The 15,912-nt window shown below is 45.8% G+C and overlaps 1 protein-coding gene across 3 annotated transcripts in view; it reads left to right on the top strand.

The window, feature by feature from the left end:
• The window catches only part of LOC105478052 (interleukin 3 receptor subunit alpha), a 43,319-nt gene that overhangs the window by 15,769 nt on the left and 11,638 nt on the right, over window positions 1-15,912 (top strand). For all 3 annotated transcript variants that reach the window (XM_071088340.1, XM_071088339.1, XM_071088341.1), the window contains exons 7-8: window positions 2,225-2,340; window positions 14,010-14,036. In XM_071088340.1, the coding sequence (XP_070944441.1) occupies window positions 2,225-2,340; window positions 14,010-14,036 (143 nt within the window). The remainder of the gene's footprint in view (window positions 1-2,224; window positions 2,341-14,009; window positions 14,037-15,912) is intronic.

The following is a 15,912-nucleotide window of genomic DNA, read 5'->3' as shown; positions in this document are numbered from 1 at the left end:
CATAGGATCCCTCATCATGGGTTCCATCATGGGTCACAGGATCCCTCATCATGGGTTCCATCATGGGTCATAGGATCCCTCATCTTGGGTTCCATCATGGGTCATAGGATCCCTCATCATGGGTTCCATCATGGGTCATAGGATCCCTTATGCGTCCTATCATGAGTCATGGGACCCCCCGCAACCATGGGTCATGGGAGCCTCCATTGTGGGTCATGGGAGCCCCCATGATGGGTCATGGGTCATGGGAGCCCCCATCATAGGTTCCATCATGAGTCATGGAATCCCTCATCATGGGTTCCATCACGGGTCATGGTACCCCCCCATCATAGCGGTCCACCCTCATAACTTCAGCCCACCCCAGTCACCTCCCAAAGGCCCTACCTTCTAACACCGTCCAACCAGGGGTCAGGGCTTCAACACAGGAATTTGGGACAGGAGGACACACACTTTCAGTCCACAACATCCGAGCTCCGGGGAACCTCCCAGGTGGTGAGAATGTCAATATGCCCAGAGCGGACGTGCCCTGACCCCACGGGGAGGGTGCTTGGATACCTTGGAAGAGGAGGGGGAAATGAGGAAGAGGAGGAGAAGGACAAGGAGAAGAGAAGGGAGGAGAGGAAGAACATGAGCAGGGGGAAGAGGAGGAGAAGGAAGAAAAGAGGAAACAGGAAAAGGAGGAGGAGGAAGAGAAGAAGACGGAGGGAAAGGAGGGGGAGGAGGTGGAGATGGGGAGGGAAGGAGGAGGAGAAGAAAGAACAAGAGGCAGAAAGAAGGAGGAGGAGGAGAGGGTGGAGGAGGAAGAGGAGGGAGAAGAGAGGAAGGAGAATGGAGAGGAGTAGGAGGGGGAGGGAGGGGAAGACAGAGAAGGGGGGGTATAAGGGTAGTGAGCTGAGGAGGGGGAGGAGGAGGAGAAAGGAGGAAGAGAGGGAGGAAAAGGAGGGGGAGGAGGGAAGAGAGGAGGAGGGAGGAGGGAGGAGGGGAGAGGGTGGAGGAAGGAGAGCAAGAGAGGGAGGGACGAGGAGGGGGGCAGAAGGAGTGGGAGGAGAAGGAGGAGGAGAATGGGCAAGGGAGGAGGAGGAGAGGGAGAAAAAGGAGGGGGTGGAGGGAGGAGAAGAGAAGAGAGGAGGAGGGAGAAGGAGGGGAGAGGATGGAGGAAGGGGAGCAGGAGGGGGAGGAAAAAGGAGGAGGAGGGGCAGAAGGAAGGAGCAGCAGGAAGAGAGGAGGAAGAAAAAGGAGGAGGAGAATGGGCAGGGGAGGAGGAGGAGAGGGAGGAAAAGGAGGGGGAGGAGGGTGGAGGGGGAGAAGGGAAGAGAGGAGGAGGGAGAAGGAGGGGAGAGGATGGAGGAAGGGGAGGAAAAAGGAGGAGGAGGGGCAGAAGGAAGAAGGAACAGGAGGAAGAAAAAGAGGAGAAGGAGGAGGAGAATGAGCAGGGGAGGAGGAGGAGAAAGGAGAGGGGAAGAGGAGGGTGACAAGGAGAATGGGGAGGAGAGAGAGAAGGGGTAGAAAAAGGAGGGAGAGGAAGAGGAGGAGTGGAGGGGGAGGAGGGTAGGGAAGGGGAGAAAGAACAGGAGAGCAGGAGGAGGGGGAGAAGGAGGCGGGGGCCAGGGCTGGACTTGCTTCCAGGGGCCCAGGGGAGACCCAGACAGACAGCCGGAGACACAGGGCTGCGCTGGCCTGAGAATGTGGAAGTGCCTGGGGTTCCCTGGACGTGGAGGATGCCCTGGGCCGCTGGGAGTGGCGGGACATCCCCTCAGGGGGCTGAGGTGGGGATGGGCGGGAGGAGAGAAGCCGGGAAGTGGCAGTTCCAGAAGGATATGTACAGGTCAAAAGTGCAGGAGTCTCTGGAGGGCCCATCCTGAATGCTGCGGAGAGGGCCCTCAAGGCTGCAGTGGGCTGTAGGCGGGCAGAGGGGGCATGGGGAGTGGGGGTTGGCGCTGGGCAGGGGTGGGGAGTGGGCCAGGCTGCCCAGCGGGGCTGAGCCCAGAGATGGAGGGGGCAGGGACAAAGATGTGCACCTGCCAATCCTCAGAAAAGCTGGGACTGAAGTGACCAAAAGGGTGGTTCTCAAGGCTGCTCCCAGGACAGTGGGGTTCCCAGGATGCAAATCCTAAGGAGGGTCACTTCCCCCAGCGCCCCCAGCACGGCTCAGTCCTGTGTGAAGTATCTCTAGAAATAAAAAAGAATTGATTTTTACTGCTAAAAGTACTTTTCTCATTGTTAGAGAGATTAACTCCACCCAACATGACTGGAGAGTGTAATGAGACACATTCCTTCATGCACTGGAAAATGAAAAGTCATTTCAATCGCAAATTCCGCTATGAGCTTCGGATCCAAAAGGTAAACTGTACCCCCGCCCTGGACATCCCTGATTTTTGGGAAGTTGCACTCTGGGGCCTTGGGACGGGCAAAAAAATCTCTGATAACGCCACAGAACGCAGGGATCGTTAAAAAAAAGAAAAAGAAAAAAGGCCGGGTGCGGTGGCTCGCACCTGTCATCCCAGGACTTTGGGAGGCCAAGGCGGGCGGATCACAAGGTCAGGAGTTCGAGACCAGCCTGACCAACATGCTGAAACCCCGTCTCTACTAAAAATACAAAAACTAGCCAGGCATGATGGCGGGCACCTGTAGTCCCAGCTACTCGGGAGGCTGAGGCAGGAGAATGGCGTAAACCTGGGAGGCGGAGGTTGCAGTGAGCCGAGATCGTGCCACTGCACTGCAGCCTGGGCGACAGTGTGAGACTCCGTCTCAAAAGAAAAAGAACAAAAATTTTAGACCTTATGCGGTCTATTGTGTTTTATTTCTATTATTTTTATTGTTGTGTGGTTATTTTTATTTTTTTCTTGAACTTTCTGTTTTCTTTTTTAGTGATCTACAGATTCAATGCAAGTTACTCAAATATTTTTGATCCACGGGTCGTTGGATCGCACGTGTAACACTTGTGGATACAGGGACCCAGTTGAACATAAATATTTATTTATTTATTCATTTATTGAGACATTCCATTCCGTTCTCCATTCCATTCCGTTCTCCATTCCATTCCATTCTCCATTCCATTCCGTTCTCCATTCCATTCCGTTCCACATTCCATTACGTTCTCCATTCCATTCCATTCTCCATTCCGTTCTGTTCTCCATTCCATTCCTTCTCCATTCCGTTCCGTTCTCCATTCCATTCTCCATTCCATTCCGTTCTCCATTCCATTCCGTTCTCCATTCCATTCTCCATTCCATTCCGTTCTCCATTCCATTCCATTCTCCATTCCATTCCCCATTCCATTCCGTTCTCCATTCCATTCCATTCTCTCTTCCATTCTCCATTCCATTCCATTCCGTTCTACATTCCATTCTCCATTCCATTCCATTCTCCATTCCATTCCATTCTCCATTCCATTCCGTTCTCCATTCCATTCCATTCTCCATTCCGTTCCCCATTCCATTCCATTCTCCATTCCATTCTCCATTCCGTTCCGTTCTCCATTCCGTTCCGTTCTCCATTCCGTTCCGTTCTCCCTTCCATTCCGTTCTCCATTCCATTCCGTTCTCCATTCCATTCCGTTATCCATTCCATTCTCCATTCCATTCCGTTCTCCATTCCATTCCGTTCCCCATTCCGTTCTCCATTCCATTCCGTTCTCCATTCCGTTCTGTTCTCCATTCCGTTCCGTTCTCCATTCCGTTCCGTTCTCCATTCCATTCCGTTCTCCATTTCATTCCATTCCGTTCTCCATTCCATTCCGTTCTCCATTCCATTCTCCATTCCATTCCGTTCTCCATTCCATTCTCCATTCCATTCCGTTCTCCATTCCATTCCGTTCTCCATTGCATTCCATTCTCCATTCCATTCCATTCTCCATTCCATTCCATTCCGTTCTCCATTCCATTCCATTCTCCATTCCATTCCATTCCATTCCGTTCTCCATTTCATTCCGTTCTCCATTCCATTTTCCATTCCATTCCGTTCTCCATTCCATTCTCTTCTCCATTCCATTCCGTTCTCCATTCCATTCCGTTCTCCATTCCATTCCGTTCTCCATTCCATTCCATTCTCCATTCCATTGCATTCTCCATTCCGTTCTCCATTCTCCATTCCATTCCCCATTCCATTCCGTTCTCCATTCCATTCCATTCCGTTCTCCATTCCATTCCATTCTCCATTCCTTTTCGTTCTCCATTCCATTCTCCATTCCATTCCATTCTCCATTCCATTCCGTTCTCCATTCCATTCCATTCTCCCTTCCATTCTCCATTCCATTCCGTTCTCCATTCCATTCTCCATTCCATTCCGTTCTCCATTCCATTCCATTCCGTTCTCCATTCCATTCCATTCTCCATTCCATTTCATTCCATTCTCCATTCCATTCTCTATTCCATTCTCCATTCCATTCCATTCTCCATTCCATTCCGTTCTCTATTCCATTCCATTCCGTTCTCCATTCCATTCCGTTCTCCATTCCATTCCATTCTCCATTCCATTTCATTGCATTCTCCATTCCATTCCATTCCGTTCTCCATTCCATTCCATTCTACATTCCATTTCATTGCATTCTCCATTCCATTCCATTCCGTTCTCCATTCCATTCCATTCCGTTCTCCATTCCATTGCATTCTCCATTCCGTTCTCCATTCTCCATTCCATTCCCCATTCCATTCCGTTCTCCATTCCATTCCATTCTCCATTTCATTCCGTTCTCCATTCCATTCTCCATTCCATTCCATTCTCTCTTCCATTCTCCACTCCATTCCATTCCGTTCTCCATTCATTTCTCCATTCCGTTCCCCAATCCATTCCGTTCTCCATTCCATTCTCCATTCCATTCTCCATTCCGTTCTCCATTCCATTCTCCATTCCATTCTCCATTCCGTTCTCCATTCCATTCTCCATTCCATTCCATTCTCCATTCCATTTCGTTCTCCATTCCATTCTCCATTCCATTTCGTTCTCCATTCCATTCCATTCCATTCTCTATTCCATTCCATTCCATTCTCCATTCCATTCCGTTCTCCATTCCATTCTCCATTCCATTCTCCATTCCATTCTCCATTCCATTCTCCATTCCGTTCTCCATTCCATTCTCCATTCCATTCTCCATTCCGTTCTCCATTCCATTCTCCATTCCATTCCATTCTCCATTCCATTTCGTTCTCCATTCCATTCTCCATTCCATTTCGTTCTCCATTCCATTCCATTCCATTCTCCATTCCATTCCGTTCTCCATTCCATTCCGTTCCATTCCATTCTCCGTTCCATTCCATTCCATTCCGTTTCATTCCATTCCATTCCGTTCTCCATTCCATTCTCCATTCCCCATTCCATTCCATTCTCCATTCCATTCCATTCTCCATTCCATTCCATTCTCCATTCCATTTCGTTCTCCATTCCATTCCATTCCATTCTCTATTCCATTCCATTCCATTCTCCATTCCTTTCCGTTCTCCATTCCATTCTCCATTCCGTTCTCCATTCCATTCCGTTCTCCATTCCATTCCGTTCTCCATTCCATTCCGTTCCATTCCATTCTATTCCGTTCCATTCCATTCCATTCCGTTCTCCATTCCATTCCATTCCATTCTCCATTCCCCATTCCATTCCCCATTCCATTCCGTTCTCCATTCCATTCCATTCTCCCTTCCATTCTCCATTGCATTCCGTTCTCCATTCCATTCTCCATTCCATTCCATTCCATTCTCCATTCCATTTCGTTCTCCATTCCATTCCATTCTCTATTCCATTCCATTCCATTCTCCATTCCATTCCGTTCTCCATTCCATTCCATTCTCCATTCCATTCCATTCTCCATTCCATTCCGTTCTCCATTCCATTCCGTTCCATTCTCCATTCCATTCCATTCCGTTCTCCATTCCATTCTCCATTCCATTCCATTCCGTTCTCCATTCCCCATTCCATTCCGTTGTCCATTCCATTCCGTTCTCCATTCCATTCCATTCTCCCTTCCATTCCGTTCTCCATTCCATTCTCCATTCCATTCCGTTCTCCATTCCATTCTCCATTCCATTCCATTCTCCATTCCATTCCGTTCTCTATTCCATTCCATTCCGTTCTCCATTCCATTCCCCATTCCATTTCCTTCCATTCTCCATTCCATTCCATTCTCCATTCCATTCCATTCTCCATTCCATTCCGTTCTCCATTCCATTCCATTCTCCATTCCATTTCATTCCATTCTCCATTCCATTCCATTCTGCATTCCATTCCGTTCTCTATTCCATTCCATTCTGTTCTCCATTCCATTCCATTCTCCATTCCATTTCATTCCATTCTCCATTCCATTCCATTCTCTTCTCCATTCCATTCCATTCTCCATTCCATTGCGTTCCATTCTATTCTCCGTTCCATTCCATTCCGTTCTCCATTCCATTGTATTCTCCATTCCGTACTCCATTCTCCATTCCATTTCCTATTCCATTCTGTTCTCCATTCCATTCCATTCTCTCTTCCATTCTCCATTCCATTCCATTCCGTTCTCCATTCCATTCCATTCTCCATTCCTTTTCGTTCTCCATTCCATTCCATCCTCCATTCCATTCCGTTCTCCATTCCATTCCGTTCTCCATTCCATTCCGTTCTCCCTTCCATTCCGTTCTCCCTTCCATTCCGTTCTCCATTCCATTCCGTTCTCCATTCCATTCTCCATTCCATTCCGTTCTCTATTCCATTCCGTTCTCCATTCCATTCCATTCTCCATTCCATTCCGTTCTCCATTCCATTCTCTATTCCATTCTCCATTCCATTCCATTCTCCATTCTATTCCGTTCTCTATTCCATTCCATTCCGTTCTCCATTCCATTTCATTCCATTCTCCATTCCATTCCATTCCGTTCTCCATTCCATTCTCCATTCCATTTCATTCCATTCTCCATTCCATTGCATTCCGTTCTCCATTCCATTGCATTCTCCATTCTCCATTCCATTCCCCATTCCATTCCGTTCTCCATTCCATTCCATTCTCTCTTCCATTCTCCATTCCATTCCCTTCCGTTCTCCATTCCATTCCATTCTCCATTCCTTTTCGTTCTCCATTCCATTCTCCATTCCATTCCGTTCTCCATTCTCCATTCCATTCCGTTCTCCATTCCATTCCATTCTCCCTTCCATTCTCCATTCCATTCCGTTCTCCATTCCATTCCATTCTCCATTCCATTCCGTTCTCCATTCCATTCCACTCTCCATTCCATTTCATTCCATTCTCCATTCCATTCCGTTCTCCATTCCATTCCGTTCTCCATTCCATTCCGTTCTCCATTCCATTCCGTTCTCCATTCCATTCCATTCTCCATTCCATTCCTTTCTCTATTCCATTCCATTCCGTTCTCCATTCCATTCCATTCTCCATTCCATTTCATTCCATTCTCCATTCCATTCCGTTCTCCATTCCATTCCATTCTCCATTCCATTCCATTCTCCATTCCATTCCGTTCCATTCCATTCTCTGTTCCATTCCATTCCGTTCTCCATTCCATTGCATTCTCCATTCCATTCTCCATTCCATTCCCCATTCCATTCCGTTCTCCATTCCATTCCATTCTCTCTTCCATTTTCCATTCCATTCCATTCCGTTCTCCATTCCATTCCGTTCCATTCTCCATTCCATTCCCTTCTCCATTCCATTCCATTCTCCATTCCATTCCATTCTCCATTCCATTCCGTTCTCCATTCCCCATTCCATTCCGTTCTCCATTCCATTCCATTCTCTCTTCCATTCTCCATTGCATTCTTCCATTCCATTCCATTCTTCCATTCCATTCCATTCTCCATTCCGTTCTCCATTCTATTCCGTTCTCCATTCCATTCTCCATTCCATTCCATTCCGTTCTCCATTCCATTCCGTTCTCCATTCCATTCTCCTTTCCATTCCATTCCATTCCGTTCTCCATTCCATTCCGTTCCACTCCATTCTCCGTTCCATTCCATTCCATTCCATTCTCCATTCCATTCTATTCCATTCCATTCTCCATTCCATTCCATTCCATTCTCCATTCCATTCCGTTCTCCATTCCATTCCGTTCTCCATTCCATTCCATTCCATTCCGTTCTCCATTCCATTCTCCATTCCATTCCGTTCTATTCCATTCTCCGTTCCATTCCATTCCGTTCTCCATTCCATTCCGTTCTCCATTCCATTCCGTTCTCCATTCCATTCCATTCTCCATTCCATTCCATTCCGTTTTCCATTCCATTCCGTTCTCCATTCCATTCCATTCCGTTCCATTCCATTCTCCGTTCCATTCCATTCTGTTCTAAATTCCATTGCATTCTCCATTCCATTCCCCATTCCATTCCGTTCTCCATTCCATTCCATTCTCTCTTCCATTCTCCATTCCATTCCGTTCTCCATTCCATTCTCCATTCCATTCCATTCTCCATTCCATTTCGTTCTCCACTCCATTCCATTCCATTCTCCATTCCATTCCGTTCTCCATTCCATTCCATTCTCCATTCTGTTCTCCATTCCATTCCGTTCTCCATTCCCCATTCCATTCCGTTCTCCATTCCATTCCATTCTCTCTTCCATTCTCCATTGCATTCTTCCATTCCATTCCGTTCTCCATTCTATTCCGTTCTCCATTCCATTCTCCATTCCGTTCTCCATTCCATTCCGTTCCATTCCATTCTCCGTTCCATTCCATTTCGTTCTCCATTCCATTCTCCATTCCATTTCGTTCTCTATTCCATTCCATTCCATTCTCTATTCCATTCCATTCCATTCTCCATTCCTTTCCGTTCTCCATTCCATTCCATTCTCCATTCCATTCCGTTCTCCATTCCATTCCATTCTCCATTCCATTCCGTTCTCCATTCCATTCCATTCCGTTCTCCATTCCCCATTCCATTCCGTTCCCCATTCCATTCCGTTCTCCATTCCATTCCATTCTCCCTTTCATTCTCCATTGCATTCCGTTCTCCATTCCATTCCATTCCATTCTCCATTCCATTTCGTTCTCCATTCCATTCCATTCCATTCCATTCTCTATTCCATTCCGTTCTCCATTCCATTCCATTCTCCATTCCATTCCGTTCTCCATTCCATTCCATTCTCCATTCCATTCCGTTCTCCATTCCATTCCGTTCCATTCCATTCTCCGTTCCATTCCATTCCATTCCGTTCTCCATTCCATTCTCCATTCCATTCCATTCCGTTCTCCATTCCCCATTCCATTCCGTTCTCCATTCCATTCCATTCTCCCTTCCATTCCGTTCTCCATTCCATTCTCCATTCCATTCCGTTCTCCATTCTCCATTCCATTCCATTCTCCATTCCATTCCGTTCTCTATTCCATTCCATTCCGTTCTCCATTCCATTCCATTCCGTTCTCCATTCCATTCCATTCTCCATTCCATTTCATTCCATTCTCCATTCCATTCCATTCTCCATTCCATTCCGTTCTCCATTCCATTCCATTCTCCATTCCATTTCATTCCATTCTCCATTCCATTCCGTTCTTATTCCATTCCATTCCGTTCTTATTCCATTCCATTCCATTCTCCATTCCATTTCATTCCATTCTCCATTCCATTTCATTCCATTCTCCATTCCATTCCATTCTCTTCTCCATTCCATTCCATTCTCCATTCCATTCCGTTCCATTCTATTCTCCGTTTCATTCCATTCCGTTCTCCATTCCATTGTATTCTCCATTCCGTTCTCCATTCTCCATTCCATTCCGTTCTCCATTCCATTCCGTTCTCCATTCCTTTTCGTTCTCCATTCCATTCCATCCTCCATTCCATTCCGTTCTCCATTCCATTCCGTTCTCCATTCTATTCCGTTCTCCATTCCATTCCATTCTCCCTTCCATTCTCCATTCCATTCCATTCTCCATTCCATTCCGTTCTCTATTCCATTCCGTTCTCCATTCCATTCCATTCTCCATTCCATTCCGTTCTCCATTCCATTCTCTATTCCATTCTCCATTCCATTCCATTCTCCATTCCATTCCGTTCTCTATTCCATTCCGTTCTCCATTCCATTCCATTCTCCATTCCATTCCGTTCTCCATTCCATTCTCTATTCCATTCTCCATTCCATTCCATTCTCCATTCCATTCCGTTCTCTATTCCATTCCATTCTGTTCTCCATTCCATTCCATTCTCCATTCCATTTCATTCCATTCTCCATTCCATTCCATTCCGTTCTCCATTCCATTTCATTCCATTCTCCATTCCATTGCATTCCGTTCTCCATTCCATTGCATTCTCCATTCCGTTCTCCATTCTCCATTCCATTCCCCATTCCATTCCATACTCCATTCCATTCCATTCTCTCTTCCATTCTCCATTCCATTCCCTTCCGTTCTCCATTCCATTCCATTCTCCATTCCTTTTCGTTCTCCATTCCATTCTCCATTCCATTCCGTTCTCCATTCCATTCCGTTCTCCATTCTCCATTCCATTCCGTTCTCCATTCCATTCCATTCTCCCTTCCATTCTCCATTCCATTCCGTTCTCCATTCCATTCCATTCTCCATTCCATTCCGTTCTCTATTCCATTCCGTTCTCCATTCCATTCCAGTCTCCATTCCATTTCATTCCATTCTCCATTCCATTCCGTTCTCCATTCCATTCCATTCTCCATTCCATTCCATTCTCCATTCCATTCCTTTCTCTATTCCATTCCATTCCGTTCTCCATTCCATTCCATTCTCCATTCCATTCCGTTCCATTCCGTTCTCCATTCCATTCCATTCCATTCTCCATTCCATTCCGTTCTCCATTTCATTCCGTTCTCCATTCCATTCCATTCCGTTCCATTCCATTCTCCGTTCCATTCCATTCCGTTCTCCATTCCATTCTCCATTCTCCATTCCATTCCCCATTCCATTCCGTTCTCCATTCCATTCCATTCTCTCTTCCATTCTCCATTCCATTCCATTCCGTTCTCCATTCCATTCTCCATTCCATTCCATTGTCCATTCCATTCCATTCTCCATTCCATTTCGTTCTCCACTCCATTCCATTCCATTCCGTTCTCCATTCCATTCCATTCTCCATTCCATTCTCCATTCCATTCCATTGTCCATTCCATTCCATTCTCCATTCCATTTCGTTCTCCACTCCATTCCATTCCATTCCATTCTCCATTCCATTCCGTTCTCCATTCCATTCCATTCTCCATTCCGTTCTCCATTCCATTCTCCATTCCCCATTCCATTCCGTTCTCCATTCCATTCCATTCTCTCTTCCATTCTCCATTGCATTCTTCCATTCCATTCCATTCTCCATTCCGTTCTCCATTCTATTCTGTTCTCCATTCCATTCTCCATTCCATTCCGTTCCATTCCATTCCATTCCGTTCTCCATTCCATTCCGTTCTCCATTCCATTCCGTTCCATTCCATTCTCCGTTCCATTCCATTCCATTTCGTTCTCCATTCCATTCTCCATTCCATTCCATTCCATTCTCCATTCCATTCCATTCCATTCCATTCTCCATTCCATTCCGTTCTCCATTCCATTCTCCATTCCATTCCGTTCTCCATTCCATTCTCCATTCCATTCCGTTCTCCATTCCATTCTCCATTCCATTCCGTTCCATTCCATTCTCCGTTCCATTCCATTCCATTCCCTTCTCCATTCCATTCCGTTCTCCATTCCATTCCATTCTCCATTCCATTCCGTTCTCCATTCCATTCTGTTCTCCATTCTCCATTCCATTCTCCATTCCATTCCGTTCTCCATTCCATTCCATTCTCTCTTCCATTCTCCATTCCATTCCGTTCTCCATTCATTCTCCATTCCATTCCGTTCTCCATTCCATTCCATTCTCCATTCCATTCCATTCCATTCTCCATTCCATTCCGTTCTCCATTCCATTCCGTTCTCCATTCCATTCCATTCCATTGACAGAGTCTTGCTCTGTCGCCCAAAGTGCTGGGATTACAGGTGTGAGCCTCCGGGCCCAGCCTATGTGTTATATTTAGTATTTTATTTTATTATTTCATTTCATTTCATTTATTTATTTTTTTAATGTTTTTTAATTTTTGGCCAGGCACGGTGGCTCAAGCCTGTAATCCCAGCACTTTGGGAGGCCGAGACGGGTGGATCACGAGGTCTGGAGATCGAGACCATCCTGGCTAACATGGTGAAACCCCGTCTCTACTAAAAAATACAAAAAATTAGCCGGGCGAGGTGGTGGGCGCCTGTAGTCCCAGCTACTGGGGAGGCTGAGGCAGGAGAATGGCCTGAACCCAGGAGGTGGAGCTTGCAGTGAGCTGAGATCAGGCCACTGCACTCCAGCCTGGGCGACAGAGCCAGACTCCGTCTCAAAAAAAAAAAAAAAAAAAAAATTTTTTTAATTAAAAAATTTTTTTTAATGTATCGTATTGTATTGTATTGTGTCATATCGTAGTGTAGTGTAGTGTAGTGTAGTGCATTGCATTGCATTGCCAGAGTCTCACTCTGTCGCCCAAAGTGCTGGGATCACAGGTGTGAGTCTCCGGGCCCAGCCTATGTACTATATTTAGTTTTTTATTTTTATTTATTTATTTATTTATTTATTTTTGAGATAGAGTCTTACTCTTGTCACCCAGGCTGGGGTGCAGTGGCACGATCTCAGCTCACTGTAACCTCCGCCTCCCAGGTTCAAGCGATTCTCGGCTTCAGTCTCCTGAGTAGCTGGGATTACAGGTGCCTGCCACCGCGCCTGGCTAATTTTTTTTGTATTTTTTAGTAGAGACGGGGTTTCACCATCTTGGCCCGGCTGGCCTCGAACTCCTAACCTCGTGATCCACCCGCCTCAGCCTCCCAAAGGCCTGGGATTACAGGTGCGAGACACCGTGCCTGGCCATATATTTATTATTTATGCTCAAATACTGATTATTTCATATGCAGTTTTTCTGTAAGTCTATATCTGCTCAAAAACATTAGGTCTATGAATTTCTTTTATATTACCAAGTAGTTTTGAGCCCATGTGTTTTTTTTTTTTAAGAAAATAAATACAGGCCGGGCGCGGTGGCTCAAGCCTGTAATCCCAGCACTTTGGGAGGCCGAGGCGGGCGGATCACAAGGTCAGGAGATCGAGACCACAGTGAAACCCCGTCTCTACTAAAAATACAAAAAATTAGCTGGGCGCGGTGGCGGGCGCCTGTAGTCTTAGCTACTCAGGAGGCTGAGGCAGGAGAATGGCGGGAACCCGGGAGGCGGAGCTTGCAGTGAGCCGAGATCGCGCCACTGCACTCCAGCCTGGGCAACAGCGTGAGACTCCGTCTCAAAAAAAAAAAAAAAAAAAAAAAAAAAAAAAAAAAAAAAAAAAAAAAAAAAAGAAAATAAATACAGCACAGACTTCTTTCTTTCTTTCACTGATGAGGGAGCAGGCGTAGCTGCAACCAGAGGCGGAGTCCTAGCTAGTCTGGTGCTGCACCCCCCCCAGTTCGTTGGCCTGGCATAGGCTGTCTGTGGCTACCCCTGGGTGCATCCGGAGGCAGTCTGAGAGGACAGTGGGTCTTGTTTGTCCACAGGCCTCACGAAGCCCCCTCCCATCAAGGTCTTGCCACAACGGCTTGTACACCGTAAGAAACCTTTTGGGCCGGGCGCGGTGGCTCACGCCTGTAATCCCAGCACTTTGGGAGGCCGAGGCAGGCAGATCATGAGGTCAAGAGATCAAGACCATCCTGGCCAACTTTCCACTAAAACTACAAAAAATTAGCCGGGTGTGGTGGCGGGCGCCTGTAGTCCCAGCTACTCGGGAGGCTGAGGCAAGAGAATGGCGTGAACCCGGGAGGCAGAGCTTGCAGTAAGCCAAAATCACGCCACAGCACTCCAGCCTGGGTGACAGAGCAAGACTCCATCTCATAAATAAATAAATCAACCAACCAACCTTTTGGTCAGGTGCTATGTACCCCTACTGCTTTTGCCCCCACTGCTGCCCCAAGGCCTTCCCAGAGCCCCCACTGTTTTGCTGGTTTTCCTGGAGAAAGAAATTTGAGTTTGGAAGGAGGAGGCTGTCAGGTAAGCCTCCAGACACTCAAAAGTTTGTTTGCTTTTGTCTTGCAGAGAATGCAGCCTGTAAGGACAGAACAGGTGAGTGTTCCCTACCCCCAGACGCTGTACTTGACATTGCAAAGAGTGAGTTTTATTATTAATATTATTAATAATACTATTAATTATTGTATTAATATTTTTATTATAACATACCATTTATTACAATATATAATTATATATTACATATGATGTATTAGATAACACACAACATACAATATATAACAATATATGCTATATATTACATATATGTTATATATATGTGATATGCTGTATATGTTGTAATACATATCGTTATATATTATATGTGATATATATAATCATGTTATTTATATTATATATAATGTGATATATGATATATTGATATATAATCATATGTATGTAATTACATATTATAATATATAATTATATATTATATATCATATATTTATTTTTGAGATGCAGTCTTGCTGTCACCGTATATAATATACATTTATATATTACATATTTATATTATATATAATTTATATTTTATATATTTATGTTATATATTATATATAGTTACATATGTTATATATGATTATAGATACAATTATATAATGTTATATATTATGTCATTATAATTATATTTTATAATTTATATATTATATATTTTTATAATATATAATAAATATATTTTATAATATATAATTAATATATTATACATAATTATAATATACATCTATATAAGTTGCATATATGTAAATGTATAATATATAATAATATATAATTATATAACAATATTATTATAATATTATTAGTCACGGTTCAGTGGCTTTCATTTGACAGGCTCTGGGTGTCACCCTTACTGCAATCTTGCAAAATTGGGATATAGCCCATCCCCAAATTGAGGGATGGGAAAGGGCAGAGTCAGGGATGACCCCTCCCGAGGTGTGAGAGCCAGACGCTGTGGCTGGCCAGGCGCCGTCCAAACGAGGTCCCCCCATTTGCCCCACATGCCTTACCCTGGGCCAGGCAGCCCTAGTCCAGCAGGAACGCGCTACCAAACCATAGCTCTACCCAGCAGAGACAAGCATTGACAGACAGGTGGCCCAGGCCTCAGACGAGCACGTCACACAGAGGACCCTCCACCAGCCCCTGCCTGGGATCCGGAGGAACAAACAGCCGGACATGGCATTGTCATGTCCGTCTCTCTCTGTCCATCTGTTTCCCTGTATCTCTCTCCGTGTCTCTGGATCTCTCTCCCTTTCTCCCTCCCTCTTTTTGTCTCTCTCTCATCTCTGTCCCCCTCCCCGTCTCTGTATCTCTGTCCTTTTCTCCCTCCTTCTCTCTCTATCTCCCCCTCTCTGTCTGTCTCTGTATCTCCCTTTCTCCCTCCATCTCTCTCTCTCCGTCTCTATCTCCCACTGTCCCCATCTGTGTCTCTGTCTCTCCCTCATTCTCCCTCCCTCTGTCTCTCTCCTTGTCTGTATCTCCCCTTCTCCCAGTCTCTCTGTGTCTCTGTACCTCTCTTCCTTTCTCCCTCCCTCTCTTTCTCTCGTCTCTATCTCCCTCCCCCTCTCTGTATCTCTCTTTCTCCCTCCCTCTCTTTATATCTGGCTCTCTCCCCGTCTCTATCTCCCCTCTCCCCATCTCTCTCTCTCTGTCTCTGTCTCTCCCTCTCCCATTCTCCTTCCCTCTCTCTGTCTCTATCTCTGTCTCTTTCTCTGTGTCTGCCTCTATATCTCTCTCCCTTTCTCCCTCCCTCTTTCTCTCTCTCCATCTCGATCTCCCCGTCTGTGTCTGCATCTCCCTTTCTCCCTCTATCTTTCTCTCCGTCTCCGTCTCTATCTCCTACTGTCGCCATTTCCCACTGTCCCCATCTGTGTCTCTCTCTCCTTCATTCTCCCTCGCTCTCTTTATCTTTCTCTCTCCTTGTCTGTATCTCCCCCTCTCCCAG

This window comes from Macaca nemestrina, chromosome X (genome assembly GCF_043159975.1).
Source record: "Macaca nemestrina isolate mMacNem1 chromosome X, mMacNem.hap1, whole genome shotgun sequence".
NCBI lineage: Eukaryota > Metazoa > Chordata > Mammalia > Primates > Cercopithecidae > Macaca > Macaca nemestrina.
This window is presented reverse-complemented; position numbering and strand designations above follow the sequence as displayed.